This window comes from Hipposideros armiger, unplaced genomic scaffold (assembly GCF_001890085.2).
Source record: "Hipposideros armiger isolate ML-2016 unplaced genomic scaffold, ASM189008v1 scaffold_6, whole genome shotgun sequence".
Taxonomy (NCBI): domain Eukaryota; kingdom Metazoa; phylum Chordata; class Mammalia; order Chiroptera; family Hipposideridae; genus Hipposideros; species Hipposideros armiger.
Window position 1 is genome coordinate 5,103,581 of NW_017731356.1, and position 27,777 is coordinate 5,131,357.

Genomic DNA, 27,777 nt, shown 5'->3' on the forward strand with positions numbered 1-27,777 from the left:
ACAACAGTAGCTTTCTAAATGCTCTTCGCACTGCCATTTTTTCACACACCCCACTTCCCTACAGCCTCGTTTTCCACATTGCAGTCAGAAAACTTTTTATAAAATCTTTTGGTGATGTATTTAGGGTAAAGAACAAAATCCAGGTATCTATGACTGTTTTCAGTGCTCTTCATTCTTTCTGGGAAGATCCAAGTTTTTCTCTGCTGTCATTTCCTTTGAGCCTGAAAGAATTCTTAAGCATTGTTTCGGTGCAGATCTGTTGGTAACAACATAGTTTTCCTTTATCTGAAAATGTTTTTAGTTTGCTTTTGTTCTTGAAGAGTATTTTCCCTGGGTATAGACTATTGGGTTGACAGTTTTTTCTTTCAGCATTTTGGAGATGTTGTTCCACTGCCTTTTGGCTTTTATAATTTCTGGTGACAGTAAATTATCATTCCAGAATTGATTTCATGGTTGTGTGAATCATGTAGTTGCATAAGGCTCATGCTTAGAAGAGCTCTGCTTGGTTAAATTTTCTGCTGTTGCTGTCTTGCAATTTCTTAATAGTTTTGAACAATGGGCCCTATATTTTCATTTTGCACTGATACCCACAAACTATATAGCTTGTCCTGCCATTTGAATTATTGTTCCCCAGTATGTAATATGTTGTTTTTCTCTGTCTGCTTTCAAGATTTTCTCTTTCATTTTGGTTTTCAACAGTTTGGCTATGATATGCCTAGGCATGGGTCTTTTGTTAATCCAGCTTGGGGCCACAGTGTTTCTTAAATCTGTAAATTTATGTCTTTCACCAAATTTGGAAAGACTTGGGGCAGTATTTCTTTAAATATCTCTTACTCTTCAATTATCTCCTCTACTACTAGGTTTCTAACTGTTGATATTGCCCCCTCAGATCTCTGAGCCTCTTTGGTTGTTTTTTTTTTTTTTTGTCAGCTGTTTTTGTTTCTTCTTCAGCTAGGATAATTTTTGGTCTGTCTTCAAGTTCACCCACTCTTTCTTTTTTCATCTCTATTCTAAGTCCATCCAGTGAATTTTTGTTGTATGTTTGTATTCTATAATTTTCATTTCGATCTTTTTTTATATTTTCAGTTTCTCTTCTGAATTTTCTTCTCCTTTTATTCAGTGCAAGTATATTTTTCTTTACATTAATGAGCATAGTTATAATAACTACTTAAAAGTTCTTGTCTGATAATTTCACCATTTGAATCATTTTAAAGTTGTTTTCTGTTGATTATCTTTTTCTTTGCAAATGGGTTATAGTTTCCATGTACTTTTTTGTCAAATAATTTTGGAATTCTCTCCTGGAAATTGTGAATGTTATAAGAGTATTGATTTTTTGTTTAGGCAAGTGTTTCATTTGATTTTACTCGAACTATAAACTCAGCCTTGCCTATGGGTGTTAAGCCACCCAATTCTCTGTTCAGTTCATTTACTTTGAGCCTCCCATCTTATAGTCTGTCCATGTGTGCTTGGTTTGGGGGTTACCCAAGACTTGGTCAGATGTTATACAAGAATTTAGGGTTCTCATTTTTTGGCTGTTTCCTTTCCATTATTTCCCTCCTTACTCTGTGGCAGCTGTGATTACTGGGCTTTGTCCCTGGTTCCTCAGTCAGGAAAGGTTGTGGGCTTTCTATTGGAGCTTCAGCCATCCAGCATCACACTGTGTGTGTCCTGCCCTCAGGGCAAAGTTGCAAAAATGCAAATGCATTCAAGCTAGTTTCTTTCTCAAAGTTTGCATTTCTTCTCCAAAATATACCTGCTCTGTTTCTCTCTCCAGACCCCCAGTGAGGTGTGTGTGTGTGTGTGTGTGTGTGTGTGTGTGTGTGTGTGTGTTTAGTCTAGAGCTTATAGTTGGTTTATTAGGGCTTAACCCATAATACCAGAAGTACAACTCTCTCTATGTATCAAGCTTTAGTGCTTTGAAGGGGAGCAAGAGTGATTCTTCTGAGCCTTATTAACATACTGTTCTGAGAGGGTAGAAATTTCATATGCCTTTAACGATATAAAATAATAATAGCGGATGTTTTTGAGCATTTGCTACTGAATTTATTAACTCATTTCATCTTACCATATAAGGTAGCTTTTGAAATACAATGATTTTATATAACTTGCCCAAAGTCTTAGTAAACAGTACAGTTGTCTGGTTTAAGAGCATATACTCTGGAATACTTTTCATGAGAAAAAAAGAGCCCTCTGTTTTTTTCCAGTTTGGAGACTTGTATATTGTAAATGTAACAAGCTCGAATATCTTGTCCACCTATTGGGTAAGAATTATCTTGTGTCTAGGCTGCCTGTGCCTAATTAATAAGGGTCATCAAGATTTAAGTCACACACACACACACACACACACACACACACACACACACACACTTAAACAACTTCCAAATTTTCTTTTTAAGAATAGAAAATAAAATTCATTATGATAAGAATAGTCATTTATATTTCATAGCTGTCTTAGTCCATTAGGACTATTATCACAAAATACCACAAAGTAGGTAGCTTATAAACAACATAAATTGACTTCTCATAGTCCTGGAGGCTGGAAAGTTCAAGATGGCAGATTCAATGTCTGGTGAGGGTCCACTTTCTGGTTCATAGATGGTACCTTCTTGCTTTGTCTTCACATGGTGAAGGGGCAAGGAAGCTTTCTTGGAAGCATTTATAAGGGCACTAATTATTTCTCAAAGGCCTCACTTTTGATTACTATCACCTTGAGGGCTAGAATTTAATATATGAATTTTGATGGGATGTAAACATTCGGTCCACAGAAATACCTCTTCATAGTTTATAAAGTATTTTCTATATACTTTCTGATTTTATCCTTTTGAAAGCCTCCTATAAAACTGAGATAGGCTAGTAATAAAATTCCCTCCCCCCTTTATTGATGCATAAATAGAGGCCCAAGGGAAGTTACATGAAATAGTCATATATTGGTCAGGTATCCATTCTTCTTTGATTAAAATCTGCTTTAAGAGATTTTTAAGTATTATTGGTAAAATTAGTGACATTTTAATCATAGTTTGTACTCTTCCCCCAAAAAGCTTCATAAATATTGTCTCACCTAATGTTCCAACTAACCATCTGGGATAAGCAAGACAGTTGGTATGTTACCCTTTCTTCAGATGAGCAATCCAAAGGTATAAGCACGTATTTGGTATGGGATGAATAAGTGATAATGATCAGATCTGAAGCTATAGCCTAGAGCTCTGACACTCAGGTCTGTGTCCGTTCTGTACTATACTGTCTTCTTTTTCTTATACGTGACTGTGATAATACAGAATATACATTTATCTCACCAACGTTTTTCTATAGTATCTTTAGACTGCATCTGACATTGTAGGAAGCACTTAACGTTTTATTGAATCAACAGATAATGAATGTAAATGCCTTTTTTGGTAATATCTCCTGATGGCTTTTTGATTTTTTTTCTCCTTTATTCTTTTCTGAAAATGTACTATGATTAAAACTGTTTTTTCTCTATCTCAAAATGAACTGCATAGTATTTCCAAAGTGCCGTGTACCTGTACTTTGAATTATGAATCAACTAATAAAAAAATTTAAAAGACTCCTGGACCAAAGGGGCTATTTAAATGCTAAGTAATATGCCTTGGGATGAAAATGCATTATAAATATTCATATTTAAAATTTTTCTATATAACCTTTTTGGAGATTCTTTTGAAGGTCTCTTTCTGTCTTTGCTTCTTTATTTCCTCCTTTCCATCCCCTCTCCTTCCTTCTCTTCCTCCCTAACTAGTAAAGTACTGTTCTGTAAAAACTGTATTCTATCTTTTGCCAAGCCCCAAGTCTAATTTTGGAACAACTTCTGTGGGTAATTTAAGTACAGAAGGTAGACTAAGTGTTCATTTTACTTTTGATTTATATATGACATCTGTTTGGAACTAAACTTTCTTTCTTTTCAGAAACAGAAAAGAAATATATTTATTTTGGGATATGTAGGCCAAAGGAAAATGATCTGAGAAGCATCTTGTTACTTCAGTTTATAAGAAAAGATGTACTTGACTCAAACCAAAGGATTTCAAAAAGAAAGCATAGTATACAATAGGCTTACAAGAAAAAGTTTACTGAATGATGCAGGAAAACGTGTGATAATGTTTTCGTGGCCTATGTGGAATGTAGGATATATTTGTTTTTTCCCGACTCACTACCAAAGAGAGGTTGTAAAATGGCTGTGTTTAGTGGTGTTGGCTGAGAACAAGATGTACTTACGTGGAAATAATAACCTTTATGTGCCTACCTCTCAGACTTCACGCCCTTAGGATAAGCACAGGCACTGGCTCAGGTTAACTTCTGCTATGTTTCGATTCTCAACCTGACATTTAAAATTTGTAAAATGCAGATGTAACCTTCATTTCTTCCCTCAAGTCCATGTCATTTCTGAATTTCTTTCGTGATTAAATGCTTTTTGATAATGATAAAAATACATGTTGTCCTGGCTTTTAGAAACATTTTATCATATACTTTTTAGACTTGAAGGCATCTCCGCCATGTGTACTCAACCATATTTTAAATAAATAATAACCATATTTTAAATCAAAATTGGGCAGCTGTTGGCTTTTTGTTTGCTTCATAGAAAACAAAAAGGTGATGGAAAAAGGTGCTGAGTGATTCAAACCACATTCAGTACAGTAATCTCCTTGAAGTCACACTCTTTCAAAAGTGTCTTTTTGCTGCTATGAAATAAAAACAGGAATAAATTCCAGCCTTCAACTCATTGATTGATCTGTGTATTGCATCATTTACAACACACCTTTATGTTTCATCTGTGTCATGATTAACACTTTATTGGTAATATTATTGTTAAAAAATTGTAGTGTACAAATGGAATGCAAGTTTTTGTGGAATTAAAATAAGCCAACAGCATAGGATTATCATTTAACATTTAGAACAGAATGGTTAAATTGTCTTTGTTGGTCAGTGCAAATGAATAATAGAGAACTTTCTACGCTTTTTATTTTTTTCTGTTTCAGTTGGTAAGGAAGACTCTTATATTCTGAATATTATTTGAGATGTGTGGGCCATCAGCCACAGCATGGGGAATCTTTTTGTCATGCTGAGTTTCTTCATTGGAATGTGTTATGGCATTTGCTGTAGATAAGATTTGACCTGTGTAACGAACAGATACTGTAGTATGTTATTCTTTATCAGTAGTTTTCTGTATCTCTTATGTCTACGGCCTTTGTGTCCCAGTCCACATTGATAATATTCTTAGTAGGTACCCTTGTGAATATAAAAATTTCAGGGTTCTCTAGAACTTAAAAAAGCATCTGCTGTTGCTGTTGCTTGCTTCATTTGGTAAGTACAGTATCTCCTTTCATAAATGAGACTGATGAGGCATTCGGAACTGAGTGAACTCAAGTGACTTTCTCCCTGTCATCCAGTGAGTAAGTTAACTAGAACTTTCTTTTCTCGTTTCTAATAGTAGCATTTGCCTGAGACATGAAGCATATTTGCCATGATTATATTCAAAATTCTCCACAAACTTAAATTCTTCTGAAACTCCCCTAAAATATAAGGAACAAATGAGACATAGACTAATATTTTTTATTCTAATGGATTTTAAAAACTGAGTAAATAAACCAGAACAGAACAAAACAAAACAAAACAAAAACAGACACCTTAGTCTGATTATCCCTTTTACTGTCTTTTATTCATGGTGGGGTTTAGACCAGCTTTTTCCACAAATACAGAGCTTCCTCATGTTACCTAATAATTGTCATTTTTCTCTTGAATCTGTTTATGTTAGTCGAACCCACTTTATGCAATGTTAACATTTACAAATGTAAAGACATTCCATTGTTATTGGGTAAATGATTTGTCTGAAATGTTCCAAAACCTTTTTAATACCCATTTTGTGCACAATAACCATTTAATTTTAGTAGTGCCATACATGTAGTTTATTAGGGAACTCGAAGGATTAGAGTTATATTGGGTTGTCGGAGAAGTCATGACGTATTTTGTCTATGTTTTTGAAAGGTCATTTATTTATATAAAGAACAAAGACCAATCAATGATATATTGCCTGTTCGATAACCTTTTGCCATCTTTCAGTGAGCTTCATAATTCCTTGTTCATAGAAGGACCTGTCTTTATTTGCAAAAAACTGAACAAGGTGCTGATTTACAGCCTCGTCTGAATTGGACGTTATACCATGCAAGGAGTTTTGAAGAGAGCGAAACAAGTGGAAGTCTGACGGTGCAAGGTCAGGCGAGTATGGTGGCTGTGGCAACACATCCCATCCAAGCTCCAATAATTTTTGACGGGTGATCAAACTTGTGTGTGGTCTCGCGTTGTTGCGATGGAACACAACTCCTTTACAATTAACAAGCTCTGGACGTTCCTGGATGATGGATTTGTTCAAATTGTCCAACTGCCTACAGTACACATTCGAATTGATTGTTTGGTTCCTTGGTAGGAGCTTGAAAAACATGACACTCTTAAAACCCCACCACACTGAGAGCATAACCTTCCTCTGATGAATGTCTGCTTTCGATGTCATTTGAGGCAAACCATCACGTTGGGACCAAGACCGTTTGCAAACCACATTGTTGTAAACAATCCACTTCTCATCACCAGTTATCAGTCTCTTCAAAAAAGGATCATTTTCCTCACTTTAATGAGCATACTGCAGATGTTTTATACGCACCATCAAATGAACTTCTTTGAGTTCATGCGGAACCCAAATATTGAACTTGCTTACATATCCCAGCATCTTCAGGTGGTCGTGTATGCTTGAATGATGGATGTTCATTGTTTCTGCAATCTCTCGTGTCGTGTAACATGGGTTTGACTCAATCAATGCCTTTATTTTGTTGTTATCAACCTCGGTGGGCCTCCCTGACCGAGGAGCGTCATTGAAATCAAAATCACCAGCACGGAATTTCATGAACCGTCACTGGCACTGACATTCTTATAGCACATTGCCACCATAAACTTTATGCAACTTTTCACAAGCTTGACGCGCATTCTTCCCTTTATGGAAATAAAACAGTAAAATATGGCAAAAATGCAGTTTGGTCTTCCATTTTCAACTTGTTGTAAAATCTCCAAAACTCAACCAAACGCTGTTTGTTTTTTTTTAGGATGAAGCTAGAACTGTCAACTGTCAAATGACATAGCAATAACATAGATGCAAGTGACTCTAGTACTTCCAAAAATGAACTAGTGCCATCTGTTGNCCACACTGAGAGCATAACCTTCCTCTGATGAATGTCTGATTTCGATGTCATTTGAGGCGAATCATCACGTCGGGACCAAGACCGTCTGTGCACCACATTTTTGTCAACAATCCACTTCTCATCACCAGTTATCAGTCGTTTCAAAAAAGGATCGTTTTCCTCATGTTTAATGAGCATATTGCAGATGCTTATACATGCCGTCAGATGACCTTCATGCGGAACCCAAATATCGAGCTTGCTATGTATCCCAGCTTCTTCAGGTGGTCGTGAAAGCTTGAATGATGGATGTTCAATGTTTCTGCAATCTCTCGTGTCGTGTAACGTGGGTTTGACTCGATCAATTCCTTTATTTTGTCATCATCAACCTCGGTGGGCCTCCCTGACCGAGGTGGAACGTCGTTGAGATCAAAATCACCAGCACGGAATTTCGTGACCCATCGTTGGCACTGACATCCTTGTAGAGCATTGTCACCATAAACTTTATGTAACTTTTCACAAGCTTGATGCACGTTCTTCCCTTTATGTAAGAAAAACGGTAAAATATGGCAAAAATGCACAGCTTGGTCTTCCATCTTCAACTTGTTGTAAAATCTCCAAAACTTAACCAAATTGCTCATTTTTTTTAGAATGAAGCTAGAACTTTCAGCTGTCAAATGACATAGTAATAACATAGATGTGAATGACTCTAGTACTTCCAAAATTGAACTAGCGCCATCTGTCGCAAACATGTGTCATGACTTTTCTGACAACCCAATGTTTATAATTAAGTTTCATGTACTTAGAAGGAAGAAAATTTATTGGTGGAATAACATTTGTTATTGTAATTGTTACTGGTTGAGTGGCATAATTTTACCGTGTGTTACAGTCAATTAGCCATCATCATTCTCATGAAGTTCTACAAGAAATACATGCACTTTCGTGTTTAATACCTTCACTCTTGAACACCACCAATAATTTCATTTCCCTTTGGGGCATACAGCTGTTTCCAGCCTACTTTGTGCCATGTCAGGGCATAAAATCATCATGACAGAAAGCTCTAAATTATAAATAGTCCCATAATGACATTCAGCTTGGGCGGTACATTTATAAAAGGAGTTATTAAGGAAAATGTCACTCCAACCCGTCACTGCAACTAGAATCCCTGACATTTCTACAGCTATCTTTTGGTACCCAGGTAATATTTGCATATGTAAGCATTTAAACAGCTAGAGCTATCAAATTCATGAGTATAAAAATATACTAGGGATACCGGACAAATGGTTTTCTACAATTTTCTAAAACTTTTCTTTCACAAATACATCTTAATGCATGCCTTCTTCCTGGGAAGACTGCTGAAAGACTGGATGGTTAACACTCTAAGGTTTTGATATTATTCAAAAGGCACAGCCCTGGGGATACTTAATATATGATAAAAGAAACAAAAGAATCAGAAGTTGATTTATTTCATTGTTACTTACAAGGCACTTCAGAATATTGGGTATTAATAAAATTCTGTGAGCTCTTTTTTCAAAGTGTAAATGTGGATTGTAGATTACTTGGTGTTAGGGTTCTGAATTTTAAATACTCAATTAAAGCATTTTATTGGCACATTAAAATCCTATAAGAATCTGCTTTTAACCCAAAGCATAGTGTTTGTTGAACAAAATTATATATTTTCCTCAATTTTTAAATAACGATTTCTATAAACTGTCCATTTTCTACTGCTTGTGTACCAGGTTATTTCAGCATCTGAAAATAGGGGTGGGTAGGAGAGAGTGAATGGAAGAGCAGAGGGTGGTAACGTTTGTGACGAGTCCCTGCTGCAGACCGACACTTGACTGAGCCTGTGCGTGTCGTCCCTGAAAACATCTGGAGCGTTGCTGGGCGGAAGCTGGCATCATAGGGATGTCAGTGTTAGACTAACAGGGACCTTTATTCTGTGAATATGGTGTGTGCGTTTATGTGCCTGTGGACATTCAAAGTCCTAGCCCCCGACTCAGGAGTTGTAAACATTTGCAGGGTCTGCTGAGTGGGCCAACATTACCAAACCGATTGCTGATCCCTACTCCAGTCTTCTAATTCCTTTTTTAATCACATTTTCTTCTTCGATCCCAATTCTTTTTAAGAGCGACATTTTCTTACTAGCCTTACTGCCAGTTTAGCAACATTTATTATTTTTAGGCATGTCTTGAAAACAGCATAATAGGTTTATTCTTTCCTTCCTCAATTTCTGTCTCTTAAAAGTGATTTCTGTCAAAGGTCCAATGTTCTGAGTTGTTCCCTATGCTACCAAATCACTTTAGCCACTTAGCTTTGAAGCTGCCTGGTGAAAAACAAAGTTGTACTAGCAGATGTAGGTCAATCGCCTGTTTTATTTTTCTCATTCCCCCATAGCATGACCCAAAGATGATGAGGAAGTATAATATTTTTAGCTTTCTTTTAAAAACGCTTTATATTTTGGGTGAGTTTAAGCCACCCCAGTTTCTGATGTTTTAAGAGAATCCTGCTGTTTATTCTAGATTAGACTCTAGCTTTATAAAATAATCTTTTGTGTTGATATTCAGCAGGGGAGGCACACAAATAAGTCAATTTATTTAGCAAATATTATTATCTTCTATTATGTGCCGGGCACTGCTTGCCACGGAGTATAACATAACAAGAACGAGTTTTAGAGGCGCTCATAAACTAGTGAAGAAGATGGTTGAATATACTCAAATCTCTATTGGTCCATGAATTAAATTGTTAAGTAAATTATTTGAAGTCCCTGCAACAGACTTTTAATGATCTTGTGGTTAATGCCTCCCTGGTCTGAGGGTTAGACGATTTTCATCCCATTTCTTTCTGTTGACATTTCCTCTTGCATCGTATTTTTAATGTCATCTTGAGTAGGCCATAGACTATATTTACAAAGTTGGTAATGTCTATTTATAAAACAGTATGAGATCTTTGGGTTGAGAAAGTGCCGAGTCAACAGAAATATCATCTTTCAACAAACATGTGCTGCATACCTGTGACTGAAGCACTGCGTGTTGGGCTCCATGAGCGATAGAAAGATACATGACAGTTGTGTAGGTCTAGGAGCTGGCAGTGCAGTGTATGGGGTGGAAATGGGGTGTGGGAGGAGTTTGTGGAGGAGACAGTCATAATCAAGACATTTCTTTAGCGTTTTCATGTAAAAGCAAATGTATGTTTAAATGAGCATCTTATGATCATTATATCATCTCTTATAACTTTTTCCATCTGTTCAGATGACTTATAATTGGAGATTTTCCATAAGCTTATGGGCACAGACTCAGATATTGTTAGTTTCTTACCAGCCTAGTTAGTTTTCTTTAGCTTTGCTTCCCTTTCGCTTATATTGCCAGAGTACTTAATCATCATTATTAAAAGACATCTTTTAAATATCAGCAACTGTATGTGTCAGGGTTTTCAACTTTGAATAATATGCCACAATATTTTATTGGTGGGGGGAAGTCCTCAGCGATCCCCTTCTACCAGTGTTGACAATAAATATTATTTCATTGTCACCTACATATATGGCAGTATAAAATTAAATATAAGCTCTTTAAACTTTTAGCTCTTGTGACCATAATAAATCTAATATAAGCAAATTATAAAATCAATAAGAATGTATATTTACTTTATTCATTTAATGTTACAGAGGAGGCTATTTTCCTGAAATTAAATTGCTGCCCACAGTGTAAATGTGATCCTGACAGCTACAATATAGATTTTTTTGATCTTGGCACATTTATAGGGCCATGTGTCTTCAGATGACTCAAGTTTTCCCAGCACACGTTTCCAACCCACCGGAGAAACTTATTTGTATAGAGTGTTGTTAGGTCATGTGACCTTCAGTTGGTGCATCATTTACGTATTAAATGCCTTTATGTTCTACTTTCTTAGCTTGCAACAAATTAAGAACAACTTGGCTTCAACACATGGTAAATGCTTCAACAAATGTTGGCATCGATATTGCAGAATAGTGCTTTGCTATGAGATAGCAACCAGATTATCAGAATCTACTTCTAGTAAAGGTTTTAGATGGTTCTGAAAGTAAAACTGAAAATTAAAAAAATATATGTTATATTTATGGACCACTACAGATATACTCTCAAAGATTCCTTCAATCCAGTTTGAGAAATAGTATAAATGTATAATATGTACATATACATATACACTATATATATGGCATAAACAAGTAGAAATCCAAGAACTATTATAAAATTAATCCTATAGGCACTGCATGTATGTAAATTACTACATTGTTAAATATAATGATCAAATTATCTGTTTGCTATTAACAATTTTATTTCGAAGGCACAGTTTGATGTTATTAAAAGCTTATATTCTTTTTTTGTAAAAATTAGGATAAATAAGATTTTGTTGGATGATACTAATAATCATGAGTTAAGAATAAAGCAAGGTATTGCAAATTATTCATCTAAAGGACAGTAACAGTTATTCACTTTAATAAAAGGCAATTGGATTGTATTGGGCTACATATTAAAACAGTAGTGGTCGTCATGAGTCATCTTCTCCAGTAAGGTGGGTAAGGGAAGAGTTTGTGTTTATGAAAGCATTCTCGTTCTACAGAGTTGTCAGACTATATAGCAGGAGGCTTTATGAACCAGAAGCTGCAGCTCTCACTTTCTGGGTCTAAAGGAAATAAACCTGGCTCTCTTTCCCACCAAGCCCAGTCTGAACTTCTCAAGTCACCTGTACTAGCTCACAAGACAAACCACGGCTAGCTTAAAAATAAGCCAGTGTTCCTTAGGGGAAAAAATACTAAAAAGGAGATGGGTAAAGAATACAGTCAAGCAGAAGGATATGGCGAGACATACATAGGGGTCTATTCCCAGCCAATTCTCTTCAGTCCATAAATGCTAGAGAAATGTGCTGTGTTAGCACCATACTACAATTGTCACTTGAATCTTGATCATTATTAGAAAGGGACAAATGAAAATATGAAACTAAAGACTTACTTTGAATTTCTAATGCAAAGCGTGTAAATCTAAAATTGTAATTTCTTAATCTGGCTATCTCTGGGAAAATAATCAATTTATGTTACTTTCAGGTTTAAAGACCTCAAAGACCTTAATACTGCTTATAGGATCTCCATGAACTTTCTCCTGCAAACCTCATTCTATTCCTATTTTAGTTCATGCCTTACTGGACTGTGACCTCTATAGAGAAGGTTCCAGAACCTCCAACAATACCTAGCATGCAATAGCCCTCAGTAAAATTTTAATCATATTGGACTCTGTTTGGATGAGTCTGGGCAAAGCATATTGACAATGATAGACCTTTAACACCTTTAATGTATTCTAGAGGAGAGCAGTGAAGATTGGAGGTAAGAAGCAAGTCAGGAGACCAGAAAACCCAGATTTTGTGTCAACTCTGAATAGTTGAGTTCAATCAACGTGCATTTGTTGAGTAATCAACATTTCTTGCTATTCATGGAGTTCCATAACTTGTATAATGATCAAAGCCACACTGTTGCATATGTATAGAATGATGAGGGATATAGGAATATAAAAAATATTTCAACTCTTATTCTGAAGGCTATGTTTTAAAATTTGGACTCCAGAGACAATTTGTGAAGACAAGAACATGAGTATTTCAATTTTTTTTTTGAAAACTGAGTCATAGATGTTGCATTTCAAGCCAAGCAAAGGTTTGCTTACTTTACACTTGAAGGCTTTTTAAAGTTCCAGTTGCTATAACAACTTTGATATTTCTTTATTATTTTTAGCGCTTCAGTTGCCATAACAATAAGATATCTTAAAATATAGAATTTTTTTATAATAGAAAATCTCTTTTAATAAAAAATAAATTGGAATCAACATTTCTTCCTATAATGTGAATCCATTACTTAAAATATAATTGTCTAATTCTGTTTCCATACAATTTTAACAGACTTTTGAAGGATATGTTTTGAGGTTCAACTTTTTGCTCTATGTTTTTACTGTACAAAAAATTAAATGAAAGTGGCTGTATTGAACTCTTTCTGTGAGATAATATTAATAGTTGATGGGATTTCATTGATATAAAAATCTTATTAGAAACAGTTTAATTTCCAGATTGGTTATTTCATAAAGTAAGAGAACAACATGATTGATGGATAGCTCTTTCATGGAAAATATAAGAAAGCTTGGAATTTCCTTTTCCTGTGTTATTTTTAAGTGCATTTGTCATATCTATTGCCATACTAAAACAGTTACCACCTCCCCTATCTAGAAATAACTGACAGCCGAGGCCTGAGCTATGGCACTTTACTCACAGAGCAGTTCTGCTATTTACTTTTTGAGAAAAAAAAATTCCTGTAAGTGTAATTTCTGATACTTAAGGCTCTAGAAAATTAAAGATAGTGAATTAGAAGAAGGAGGGGTACTGCTATATTTGCTATGAAAATAGAGTCAGAAAATATAGGGAGCTATATATTCTTTTCTAGATGCCCAGTTAGTTGTACAAATTAAGCCAGTCTCTTTTATGTGTATATCTGAATACACATGTAATTGAAATCAGCAGCTGCAGCAGTATGATTATATCACGTGTTCTAATTGATGTTAACACTGATGATTCCAGCCTACCAGGTAACATTAAATTATGTTCACAATTCCCAGATGAAGAAGGCAGAGGAGTAGACGATACCTGTTATAAAGATTTAAATGTAAAATTTGATGGAGTAAAACAAAATTTTTAAAATTTCAAAAGAGATAGTCTCAGCTATTTTGGGAAAGGCAGGATCCATGTTACTGAGGTCTTCATAGACTGAGGTTTGGTAATTTTTGGGTTCCTGTGTTGCTGACCAAGGGATTGATTGAGGGAGCTGGCAACTCAATAGAATAGTGCAAGTATTGTTATTAGTTTCCCCATGCAAGCCAGTTACTTGTGGGAGTAGTTTCTTGAGAAATGATTAAACAAAAGCAAGTTGATAGTAAAGAATATGCTTACCTTCCTATCAGTGAGCTTTGAATGAAAAACTGCTATGTGCTTTTCAAGGTTTATTTTTAGTTTTTAATTAAATAACCAACTTGAAAAGGTGGGTATTATCATCTCAATTTTACACATGGAGAGGATGACATACCCAAGGCCTCACAGGTAATGCGTGCTGCAGCCAGTATGCCAGCCCCACCTGGCTCATTCCAAAGCCTGTACTCTCTTCCTTAAGTTGGCCTGTCCTAGTCTTCAAACTTAATGCTTATTATAGGTAAAGCCGCAACTTGGAGAAAATGGAAAAGCCATACTGTAACATGGTTTTATTTGATTGCTCTGCATACTATTTTTGACCAATTAGATTTTAATTATATATTTTATGTTTGAGGATTTCCCCCACCAAGAGTTAAACATACATGTAAATTGTATTTTTTCCTCCATTTTCCTTTGTGATTGATTAAAAATAATGGAATCTCCCACAGGTATTGCATTCTTGACCAGTCGTCTTAGATCGCAGCCCGCGTGGGCATCTCAGTGTTGTGTAACTGGCATTTGATAAGGAGGCTTTTCTCACACAGCATCTCACTTGCATCTGGGCTATTGTGCCTGTGAGTACAAACACCGGGCCCTGAGTCAGCTGTGCTGATTCAGAGGGTGTGAGAGCAGGTACAGGCCGATGTGCTGATTCTGTCCCGCACGCAGCATGTGTTCTTTCAGACAGCTCAGTAGCTCTCATTCCTGACGGACATTGCTTTGGGAGGACTCTGGTGTTTTTCTTTTCAAAGATCAATACATATGATTTCCTGGCAGTGCCTTAACATTTACTCAGTTTAGGGCTCTAATTTGATGGTTTTACACAGACATGGAGCGCTTGAAACATGCATGTGCAGTCATAGCTGTATCGTTCTCTTGCTGTGACTTGCATCTAGGTGAAATGCAAAGATGTTACATATTACATTTTTGTGAGTTTTGACATGTACTCGTATGCATGCATGTAACCCACAGCTATCAAGATGTAAAACGTTTCTATCATCCCTGAAAGTTTCCTTACACCTTTTGCCACTCAACACACACTCTCACACACACACACACACACACACACACACACACACACACACACACACACACACACACTGAGGCAACGATGTTCTGCTTTCTTTTATCAAAAATTAGTTTTACCTGTTCCAGAACTTCATTGTATCACGTGTCACAGTTTGTTTATCCATTCCCCTATTGATGGATGTATGATTGTTTCCAGTTTGGAGCTATTTAAAGTAAAGCTACTATGTACTTTTTTTATACAAGTTTTTATACAGATATATATTTTTGTTTTTATTGGGTAGATTTGATGGATCATAGGGTAGGTTTGTTTAATGTTATAAGAAACTCCCAAACTTTTTCACAGCTGGGCCATTTTATATTACCACTAGGAATTTATGAGTTTCAGTTGTTTGGCATTCTTAGCAACATTTAGTATTTATCAGTGTTTTAATTTTAACCATTCTGGTGGGTATATAATGGTATCTCACTGTGATTTTTGTTTGCTTTTTCTTGATGACTGTTGGTGCTCAGCACTTTTTCATTGTCTTGTTGGCCATTTGTGTATCTTCCTTTGTGAAGTGTCTGTGCCAGTGCTCTCCCATTTTTAAATTGCATTATTTGTATTTTTATTAACAAATTATAGGAATCAGTTATATATTTTGAGTACAATTCCTTTGTTAGATATATGTTTTACTAATATTTTTTCCATTCTTTTGACTTGCTTACCGATTTTTTAATGATATCTTTTGAAAGCAATATTTTAATTTTAAGTATAATTTATTAATTTTTTCTTTTATATTTATTGCTTTCAGTATTCTAAGAACTCTTTGTTTACTGTCATGTCATGAAAATGTTCTTTTAGGATGTTTTCTTCTAGAAGCTACATATTTATAATTTTAATTTTTCTGCTTGGATCTATGATCGTCTCAAATGTTTTTTGTCTATGGTATAAATAAGGGGTCTAAGTATACTTTCTCCAGATATCCAAAAATACAGATATCCAAAATTTTCTACTACCATCCACTGAAAACATTTTCTTTTCTCCTGACTTGTTTTAGAGTGTTGAAATTCAGTTGATAAGAGTGGGTTTATTTTTGGACTCTGTTCTTTTCCATGATCTGTTTATCTATCCTATGCCAGTCTTGATAACTGTGGCTTTATAAGTCTTGAAATCAGGTTGTGCCAGTCCTCCAACTATTTTTTATCCCTTCCCAAGATGGTTTGAGCTATCCTAGGTTTTTTGTTTTTATATATCAACTTTAGAAAGAACTTGTTAGGTCTCTAAAAATATCTGCTTAGATTTTAATTGAAATAGCAAAAAACCTATAGGTCAATTTGAGAAAAACTGACATTCTTAGCAATATTGAATCTTCTAATCCATAAAGGCGGTGTATCTCTCCATTTACTTAGGACATTTTAATTTTTCTCAGTGACATTTTGTAGTGTTCAGGGTAGAGGTTTTATACATCTTTTGTTAAATCAATTCATATTTTTTGTTTTGTGAGGCTATTGTGAATGGTTTATTATTTAAAAATTTTATTTACTATTGTTTGTTGAAAGTGTATAGACATGCAATGATTTTTGTATGTTGACCTTGTATTCTGACAAAATTTACTCATTAATGTTAATGGGTTTTGGAAAAAGTTTTTTTTTTTTTTTTAGTATTTCTTATGTCTGCAATCATGTCTTCCTTTTCTTGTATGATTTAAATATTTCTTTTTGTTGCCTGTTATTCTGGCTGGGACCTCCAGTACCATGTGCACTGAAGTGGTGAGAGCAGACATCTTTGCCTCGTTTCCAGTCTTAAGGAGAAAGCATTTACTCTTTCACCATTAAATGTAATATTAGCTGCAGGTTTTCCCGCAGAGTGTTTCCCGTAGGTTCCCAGGTTGAGAAGTTTCCTTCTGCAGTGCCACAAACTTAACACTTGTTAAATATTTTTAATTGTTAATAGCTTGCCTTGTAATGAAATGAAGTTAACAATATAAACTTATTTTTTTGTTTTTGAGAAGTCACTAAATCAGTGGAGTGTATTTGTGCCACTTCAGAGGGTTTATTTTTTCGTTAATACTTCCACCAAGTTGCCTTGATACCGTTGATACCACATTTAATAGTGCTATATTGAAACTACGTTGATACTGCATCTTGCAGCATTGTCCATAAATAAGTCATCATTATGTCTTGGTAGAGACGATTTTTCAAAGCACTAGTCAGATATTCATATTGAATTGGTGTTAGGTAGAGGTAGCGATAAATGTTACTCATAATTTGAATATATTAGAAGACTATTTCCCCCCTGAAATTTGGTCATATATTTTATAGCTCTCTTGTGAAGCTTGTATGTCATACAAGGGATTGCAAGGAGCTTTGTGTATTCGAGTGTCACAAAACTGGTTAGTAATGTTTTTCTGTCTTATAGACTAGACTCTTCAAGCTATTTTTATATGCTTTATATTAAAATTATAGTCAATGTTTATTTGTTCAACTCCTATTCTGCACCCAACACTGCAGTGTAGGCACTTGAGAGAAAATGAAGAACAAAACAGATGTTGCTCCTTTCATGGAGCAATCTAGTCAGGAATACGCAATTGAATGAAATAGATTATTATAAACTATGATAAGTGTGGAATCTGGTCTAATCTGGGAATTCTAATCTGGTTTCCCTGAGGAGGTGGTATTTTAATTGAAACCTGAAGATTGCATCTGAATTAACTACAAGAAGTGGGATAGCATAGTAAGCAGCAGGTACAGATAACTTAAGGCACTAGGGAACACAGAAGATGTATGTAGGACTGAGGGGTGGGTGGAGTGGGGGGAGGTAGAGCCAGTTTAGCTAATACTAAACAACATAGACTAGAGGTAAGATTGGATAGATATATGGAGACTGGATTTCATAGGACCTGTTAGGACTTTACCCTAAGGGCCGTGTGAAATCACTGAAGTATTTTTTTTATTATTATTAACTTTATCGGGGTGACATTGGTTAGTAAAATTATATAGATTTCAAGTATACAGCTTTGTAATACGTCATCTGTATATCGCATTGTGTGTTCATCGCCCAGAGTCAGTGCTCCTTCCGTCACCATGTATTTGATCCCTTCACCCTCTTCTGCCACCCCCTCCTCCCTCACCCTCTGGTAACCACTGAACTGTTGTCTGTGTCTGTGAGTTTTTGTTTGTTTGTTTGTCTTGTTTGTTTGTTGCTTTCAGTTTTCTAGCCCACACATGAGTGAAGTCATATGGTTCTTGACTTTTTCTGACTTATTTGCTTAGCATGATAATCTCAAGATCCATCCATGTTGTCGCAAATGGCAGTATTTCATCTTTTCTTATGGCTGAGTAGTATTCCACTGTGTATATGGACCACATCTTCTTTATCCAATCATCTATCGAAGGACAGTTTGGTTGTTTCCTTGTCTTGGCCACTGTGAATAATGCTGCAGTGACATAGGGGTGCATATATCTTTACGGATAAACGTTTTCAGAGTTTTTAGATAGATACCCAGAAGAGGGATTGCTGGGTCATATGGTAATTCTATTCTTAGTGGGTTTTTTTATTAATTTTTAATTTTTTAAACAGGGGAGTGATATAATTGGGTTTGCATTTTGGAAAGAATATTCTGTCTCTTTTGTGCAGAATGGATTGAAGAGAGGCTACAGATGATACGAGAAGCTGCTGCAGTAATCCACACACAAGATGGTGCCAGCTTGCATAGGGTAGTGGCAGTGGGGATGGAGAAGAGTTAACCAATGGGAGGAGCAGTTGAAGAAATAGACAAATTCTGAATGCGTACACCTTTGGTACATTTAAAAAGTACTTTAAAAAACCCTTTACTTTATATTTGTTTACTTTTTATTATATTAGTTGTGTAGTCCCCCTTGAGAGTCATTGCCTAGTGTTTATTCTATTTACCTTTGATGGCTAATGTCCCTATCGTGCTTTACTGTCCCTATTGACTAGCTGCTGGAATCGCTTACATGTTTAATAATGAAATATTGATACATATAAAATAATATATAAAACATCTTTAACTGTAAGTGAAAAATCAAACACTTGTGTATCATCTCATAAAGTTATATAGTTTTAGCTGTTAAAAGTAATTCTGAAGTAATCCCAAATAATGAATTCCTCTTAGAGATTTCCCAACTAGCATTCCTCAGTTGAAAGGAGAAGGATAATGATTGTATTAAGAATGGCAATAATAAAACACTTAATGACCCTGAAAATGAAGAGAATTATGCCTAATATAAAAACAAAGAATGCTTTATGTAATGAGCTATGTAAATATATATGATATTAATGGTCTTTTGTTATTAGAGCTTCACATTATAATTCTTATTAAAATCAGATAAAAAAAGAATGGAAAGGGTGAAAAGTGAGGGGCTTGTAGAAAGAGTTAATTTCTGAAAAGGAGAACATTATCGTGTTAGAACTACTGCAGCTATTTGGTGCAAGTTGGTGGAAGGAGAGAAGGAAGCTTGGTGGGTCAAAGCACTGCTCCTTGAACTCTCCCTCTCATATCCTCATATACCTTTCAAAGCGTGGACAATTATGGGTTATTTAGAGTAGTCTTAGAGTCAAATCCCTGCCAGTGATTTTTGGGAAATAAACATGTTAAACTAAAGTGATCCAATATTTCATCTTCCCTAAAGGAGATTATTTTTGCCATTTCCCTCATTTTCAAAATATTACAATTCAAAAGTGTTTTAAAAATGTGTAAAGTCTATACTTTTAAAATGATTTGTTTAGATTTTGGTGACTTGAGGTAGCTTTAATAGTTGATAGTGTTTTATTTTTCAGTGGTTTTGTAGTAAAGCTTAGTATTGTTCTTCATATGGAATGGGAGAGCTGTCTCCGTTTATGAATATTTATCAAATGTAATTTTTATTTTGAGTAATTATTATTATTGTAAAAGAGAATGTTAGTTACATCCAATTTTCTTTGATTTTTAATATTCTTAGGTATCCCTAAGAGTCAAAATGCTTCCCTGCAAAATAGGGCTTTCTATCCATTTTTTGAAATTCCATATAATTGCCATACAATATCATATTAGTTTCAGGCATACATCATAGTGATACTACATTATCATACATTATGAGTGATCCCCACAGTAAGTCTAGTTATCCTCTGTCATCATACAAAGTTATAATATTTTTTACTATATTCCCTATGCTGTACATTATATCCCCATGACAATTATTTTACAACTGTAATTTTGTACCTCTTCATCACCTTAACCTAATTCACCTGCCACTCAGCCCTTCCCCTCTTTGGTAACCAGCAGTTGGTTTTAGGTATCTATGAGTCTGTTTTTGTTCTGTTTTTTAGATTCCATGTATAAGTGAAATCATACTGTATTTGATTTTCTCACCTGGCTTATTTAACTTAGCATAATACCCTGTGGGTCCATCGATATTGTCACAAATGGCAAAATTTCATTTTTTATGGCTGAGTAATATTCCATTGTATATGTGTACCACATATTATTTATCCATTCATCTATTGATGGGCACTTAGGTTGCTTCCATATCTTGAGTAGTGTAAATAATGCTGCAGTGAACATAGGGGTGCATATATCTCTTTGAATTAGTGTTTCATTTTCTTTGGATGCCCCCCTATGTCCATTGCAGCATTATTTACATTAGCCTTTTTGTATTAAATGTAAATATTTACTTTTAAACCTCAGTATGGTTCTCATTCTAAGATTATTCTAACTTGTTTTATAAATTTTTCTTGTAATGAGAAATGCGCGTCCATTCTATAATTTCACTTAAACCCCTGAAGATTTTAGCAATAGTATGGTCTTCTTGAAAGGCCATTCAACATGAAGGAAAGAATAGGGCTTTCTGTTCTTTACAAATCATTGTTTGAAATCCAGAAGAATTCTTCTTAGACATTTCTTGACTGTAGCCATCAGTGGAAAGGAGAGGAGAAAAGAACGGGGTTCATCAATATGGTGTTAAGAATAACACTTTCGACCTGTTTCAATCCTAGATTTACAGCGCTGTAATAATAGTAGGCAAGTTATACTTCCCTTCTCTAGGACCTGCTTTCTTCCTTTGAAAAATGATAATGATGGTACTATACTTCATGGAGATTTAAGGTTTTTATAGAGAAAAAAATATAAAGCACACAGCATAATGCTTGGCACATAAGATGTACTCAATAAATGTTAGCTATCTTCCATTTTCATCTTAATTTTCCTGATTTAATTCTGAAATAATCAGTAAATTAGTTGTAAGGCACTTTTAAGAAAAGTGCTGACCCCAGAAGGATTTTGCTTTTTAAAAGTGAATGTCGATAGTAAGTCAAAATAAATGGAGATGTTTTTAACCTCCATCAAATAAATGAGCTTTACTTCCTTCTAATTCAAGAATTGTATGACAAATTCTTTGACTCTGAATCTTTTTTATATTCGGTTCAAATGTGGACTAAACAGTCCTTCTGTTTTTTTCTAATGCCTGTTCTTCTGAGGTCATACTTGACCTTATATGTTTTCCCAAATAGGTTTTAGTATACAGGTGTTATTTCCAATGCTTTGTTTGTACAGTTGAATATATCAAATTCAGCAGTTTAGTGTGGGAATGGCAGGGATTGGAGAGATTAAGTGATTTTTAACTTCTAGTAATCAAAATATAGCTATATTTTAAAGAATAAAAATAGTAGCTATATCACTGGACTTCATGAAGACTTAGCTGATGTTTAATAATTAATAAGTTTTTTCTGCCAATGAGCATTAGATTACTGCTGACTTTTAGTGTCAAAGTACCGTGTGGTAGCTTCTCTGCAGGTTTAAAGGTGTATCCCAGTTTTGTTTTTTTCTGTCCTGTCCATAGGACATAATCTTTACAAATGCTCTCAGGAGAGTACCTCTAGAAGTTCATCCATGCCATTCACATGTTACAGGGATCGGTCAGTCTCATTGTCTCCTTTTGTCAATCTTGATCGGAGCTTGCCGAGTAAGTCTATAAGCCTGCATGTGCCTGGCAACTGTTACCTAGTGACAGTTTCAGCTGCAGTAGCCATTGGCTGTGCTGTTGATTGGGGCAGGAGGACCGAGTCACCTTTCTGATGGTGAGTTCTGCATCGGCTCAGGATGAGGAGGAGGAGCAGGGCTCCGGCTCAGGTGGAGGCAGTGATGCTCAGAGACTGTGAAGAATATCCCAACAGCATCCTGGGGGCTGCATCACAGTGAGTCGGACTTCCGAAGCAAGCAGCCCAGCCTAGCAGCTGATGAGAGTGAGTGTAGGTGAGAAGCATCGCCTTATCCCTATCATGAGAGAACTATTTTGTGACAAGTGAAACTGGGGTGTGCAAGGAGGGCTCTCCTGTGGCTGTTATAAAAGAAGGACCGCCCTGAATGACTTGCTGATGCACGAGAAAAGAACTTTCGGGAGAATGCTTTCTATGAAGCTGCTGCTTTGTTCCTGAGGAAGTGTTTTTATTTTTAATGCATGGTATTTCTTCAAAAGGTATGACAACAAAGGCTGACAAGAGACTCTCTGAAATGCCTGAACTTTAAAAAAGACTTTTGACAATGCTAACCTTATATCAGAACGACCTTGGAAGCCTTTTGGATGGATCCTATCCTGCCAGCCTTTCAGTATGTCACACTCTAGGATTTAAACTCATCTTGATGCTTTAGAGGTATTTTAAAACAAGACCATCGTACAACCTGCCTGATGGCCCCTGTGTTAATTGAGTACTTGCTCAAAATAGAATGCAGAGATAGAAGAGACATTTTTTTAAACATATGGCTGCTACGTAACTGCAAATATAACAAACAAGGTAATTTTCCACTTTCAGAAGATTTAGTTGAAGTAATGATTTACTGTGGTAATCATCTAATGAAAATAGAAAAGGCAGAGAAACACAGACTATGAAGCCTAATAGAAGTACCTAAGTAATAAATAATGGCAACGTTTCTAGTCAAATCAGCTCAGAGTGTATAGGAAAGTTTCTCTAATTGTCTAAATTTCATGTATATTTACCTATTATGTGATGAGATATAGGTGTGGTTACAAAGGTGAGAAATAACTCTGTGCTATATATTCTGTGATCGTGATTCATTATAAGGAAGGTGGCATATTAGATAATGAAAGTTATTTTCAGTTACTGATGCTGAAATTAATAGCAAAAATCAATTGTTTTCCTTTTGAAAAGAAAGAAGTATAAATTACACTGCTGGTGATAGCACCAGTAACTGTAATAGACTAAAACTGTTTTCTTCTGAATGTTTTAAAATTGCATGCAGAATTAAAACTTCATAAGTTTATCATATTTTGTCAGGCGTTAACCCATTTTGTATTATATCTTCCCTACTGGAGATATATGTGTGTTTGTTTCCCATGAAAACTACAGGGCAACCTAGAGTCTGTTATCTCTGTTCTGCTCCTTTGTGCCCACATAGAGATGACTCGTTTGTTGGGAAAGGGGTTGGTGGTTCTTAGCTTTTTAAAGAAATGAGAGCGAAACGGATCATAAAGTTGACCCACCAGCATCAAACCTCCAACTGAGCCCAAAGACACTGTTTGTCACAGTGAACTTTTTCTTAGCCTTCCAACCAAACCTGAGATCTTAATTACTTAAATTCTAAATATGAATCCATTCCTCATGATAGATGAAACAGGAAGCCTGAGACAGTTTCAGACCTTCTCTTTTCTCATTCTTTCTAGTTGATCCCTAAGAAACAGCCCTTCTGAGGAGGACAGACAGCCCACAGACGCTTTTCTTCCCTTGACAATTGATTTATTTTTCTTTTTGCAGATTTAATTTTTTATAGTGCAAGGTAATACATCCATTTTCTCTAGAAGTGCCTTGTGTCTACAAAAAGTTGTTTGAGACCACCAGAGGCAGCTCATGAGTGACCTTTTTCACCGCCTTTGTAGCGTCTCCCCCCCTCCCTGCCAAAGCTGAGGTGTGTCACTGCTGCACTGAGGCTGATGAAGAGACTGGGATGCTCCCTGGGATGCTTGGCTGTGACAGCAGCACTACCACCGTCTCCCGAAGCTGATTCTCAGACACTCATGCAGAGTTGAACAGATGCTGGGCAGGGCACTGGCTTGCTGTAGCCCAGGCTGCAGGGTCCCTTAATTCCAAGCCATGAATGAAACCAGGTGGACTGAATGGAGGACCGTGAACCTGAGCAGTGGCCTTGTGAATGTGACGGAGCGCCACTCCTGCCCACTGGGATTTGGCCATTACAGCGCGGTGGACGTCTGCATCTTTGAGACAGTCGTTATTGTCCTGCTGACATTTCTAATCATTGCTGGGAATTTAACGGTCATCTTTGTCTTTCACTGTGCTCCACTCTTGCACCATTACACCACCAGCTATTTCATTCAGACAATGGCATATGCTGACCTTTTCGTTGGAGTTAGCTGCCTGGTTCCTACCCTCTCCCTTCTCCACTACTCCACGGGTATCCACGAGTCATTGACTTGCCAGGTCTTTGGATATATCATCTCGGTTCTCAAAAGTGTTTCCATGGCATGTCTTGCCTGCATTAGTGTGGATCGCTATCTTGCCATCACCAAGCCTCTTTCCTACAATCAACTGGTCACCCCCTGTCGCCTGAGAATTTGCATTATTTTAATCTGGATCTACTCCTGCCTGATTTTTTTGCCTTCCTTTTTTGGTTGGGGGAAACCTGGTTACCATGGTGACATTTTTGAATGGTGTGCCACCTCTTGGCTCACCAGTGCCTATTTCACGGGCTTCATTGTTTGTTTACTGTATGCCCCTGCTGCCTTTGTTGTCTGCTTCACTTACTTCCACATCTTCAAAATTTGCCGGCAGCACACCAAAGAGATACATGACCGGAGGTCCCGATTTCCCAGCCACGAGGTGGGCGCCTCTGGAGAGACTGGACACAGCCCCGACCGCCGCTACGCCATGGTTTTGTTCCGGATAACCAGTGTATTCTACATGCTGTGGCTCCCCTATATCATTTACTTTCTCCTGGAAAGCTCCCGGGTCTTGGCCAATCCAACACTGTCCTTCTTAACAACCTGGCTGGCTATAAGTAACAGTTTCTGTAACTGTGTAATTTACAGCCTTTCCAACAGTGTCTTCCGGCTAGGCCTCCGAAGACTGTCCGAGACAATGTGCATGTCTTGTCTGTGTATGAAGGATCAGGAAACACGAGACCCCAAACCCAGGAAACGGGCTAATTCCTGCTCCATTTGAAGAGACCTACACAGGAAATCAAATATAATCTGACAGTGGTTTGGGATCCTATTCTTCACTCATCTGGAAATTTGCCACGAGAGAAATATTTACTTGAATAGTTGACTGTGAGATGAAGAGACTAAAGGTTTCTTTTTACATGGAGAAAAAAACGAAAGAAAAGGATGTATAGAGGGTAATCTCACGAGATAATTGTAGTGTGAGTAGAAATGTGCAGTAATGGGAAGCTGAGGATGAACACAGTGTTTCAGATCTTCCACAGGACATGAGCAAAGCCCCTCCGTGTCTGTCTCTCACTGAACTCTCTCCTCTGTCTTTTTGTCTCTCATTCTGCCTCTTGTCTCTCTTGCTCTCTTTGTGTTTGTGGAAACGACTTATATAAATTGCTCTTTATAGAAAAATGCTACATATTATATATGTGGCAAAGTGTAATCTTTTGCATCCAAGTGTACTTTTAAACACACTGATCTGAAATCCATATGTGGTCTCTCCATGGAGGATGCATAATAAGCCTTGTATTTTAGTACCTGCCACATAACCCTTTCGCTTGTGTTTTTATAATCTCCGCAGCACAAATTTTCTGCTATGAATAAAAAGAAACAGTATTTTTATTTCATCACAGTAAAATTATGCTCCCCGCCCCCCATTTCCTAACAGCCTGCTGTATTATTTTCCTCTCAATTTTTTTTGATCTGCATCCTTTAGTACCTTAATCCAGAAGTGTCTTAGCTAATGAAAGAATCTACTATATAAAGCAATCATGTTAAATAATTTATTCCTTCCAACAAAGCAATCTCTAGCCTGTTTGAGATACTGTGTTAAATATTTTTAATGGTTTTGGAAATATTTTTTTTGGTTCCTTTTAAATTATTTCATGTGCCCAAATAATGTCCTGTTCTTTATAGTAAGCTTTGTTTTCCTTTAAGAAAATCCACAAGAACTCTAATGCAGATGCAAAGCACTCACCCAGAAGTGAGGTACCACTCTTAAAGCTACTTGGTGTGTTCTTCTTTTTTTTTTAAGAGTAAAAAGTTGACCTTTTTGTGTTAGGTCTACAAAACTTACTGTTCTGTCTGTCAACTAATCATTTGTGTGATACGTTTGCACATACTACATTTTTTACAACAAAGAAAATGTAAATTATATTATGTGATCTGTGCCTAATGTTTTCTTAGCACAATATATAGATCAGTGTTCCTTAAGTCATCGCCATTGGAAAAAAATATACAAAAACTTCTGTTAAGAGAAAAATACTTTTGTTTAGTTGTTATTTAGATATTCATATTAGACCAAGCTGCATTCTTAGTGCTGCTGAGAACACAATATACTTAATGATCTAATGCAGGTAAGAGCTGTCAGTATTTTCTTTGGTAACAATCTGTTTTCATACTCAGAAAGTAAATTAGCTTATTTTTTAGTATGCTACATGGAATTGTATAATACATTGTCAGGGGTTTAGATATATAGCTAAATGGCACTTGGGAATTCGTCATGAAGCAGGTGTGAGTGGTAAAACATCTAAATCTTACTTTTTTACCCTAAGTTTCCTGCCTGACAGAACTTTTAAAATTTATATCAAACTACTGAGTATTTTTCTTCTCAGACTTTTTTGATTTCTTTGTTTTACGAAATGCATTAATGAAATGTGCCTGTGGAAGCCCACCATTGTCGCACACTGGCGGTTTGACTTCAGAGTTCCTTTATAGAAATGTCATCATTTCACCGAGGTTGTTCTGAACCCCTGTATATTTTTAAACATGTAAGAAAGGTTTAAAATAAAGAATAAAATAGTATTCTATATATCAAAATCAGACTTTGCTTCAGCTTAATAAAACGTTTACTTGTAACAAAAGTTTACTTGTTTTGGGATCAAAATTTAATAGTTTTGCACTTCTGTGGCTTGGGTTGTTTATACTAATTCCTGTCCCCTGTTTGTCAGTGGCATCTTGGATAAGTTGAAATGTGCCTTTTAAGTTCAGACCAGTTCAAGGAAAACAAAGTTCAAGGAAATGTAATACTATAACTTTTCAGTTGTCATAAATAGGATCTTCAACATTCTGTATATGATTTGGCAATCAGATTTTGACTCCTTTAGCTTGGAGTGTACATATAGTTAGCAGAGACCCAGGAGATCTCCTGTGCAGAAAACCGAAGGCCATGCTTACTGTACTTCCCTCCTCCAACTGTTCCTCTGAATTCTTAATACCAAGAATTATGTTCCAGGTACCATGTTGCGTTTTACACATAACATGTAACCCTCGCTGGAACCCTTTGCGATAGCTGCTGTTATTCCCATTATAGAGATGAGGAAACTAAGAGAAGTGACTTATCCAAGATGAATCCGTCAGTGGCAGAGGTTCTTTCACACTCAGGTGACCTGGCGCCAAAGCCTGTGCTCGTAACCAGTAGGCTCCACTGCTTTCCCCCCCCCCCCCC

The 27,777-nt window shown here is 36.2% G+C and overlaps 2 protein-coding genes across 8 annotated transcripts in view; both read left to right on the forward strand.

Annotated features, from left to right (window-relative positions):
* RABGAP1L (RAB GTPase activating protein 1 like) overlaps positions 1 to 27,777 on the forward strand; it is a 457,210-nt gene that overhangs the window by 140,191 nt on the left and 289,242 nt on the right. The gene's annotated exons all lie outside the window — the stretch shown is intronic.
* GPR52 (G protein-coupled receptor 52) lies at positions 22,083 to 26,584 on the forward strand. 3 transcript variants are annotated; one of them, XM_019648368.1, is made up of 2 exons: positions 22,083 to 22,941; positions 23,829 to 26,584. In XM_019648368.1, the coding sequence occupies exon 2, from the start codon at positions 24,256 to 24,258 to the stop codon at positions 25,339 to 25,341; it is 1,086 nt and encodes a 361-aa protein (XP_019503913.1). In that variant the 5' UTR covers positions 22,083 to 22,941; positions 23,829 to 24,255; the 3' UTR covers positions 25,342 to 26,584. The 3 variants fall into 3 exon arrangements, with proteins under 3 accessions (XP_019503913.1, XP_019503903.1, XP_019503923.1); XM_019648358.1 differs by having other exon boundaries at positions 23,920 to 26,584; XM_019648378.1 differs by having other exon boundaries at positions 24,042 to 26,584.

Excerpts from the sequence above, each read along its gene's own strand:
- GPR52 (XM_019648368.1), top strand. The coding sequence starts at position 24,256 with ATGAATGAAACCAGGTGGACTGAATGGAGGACCGTGAACCTGAGCAGT.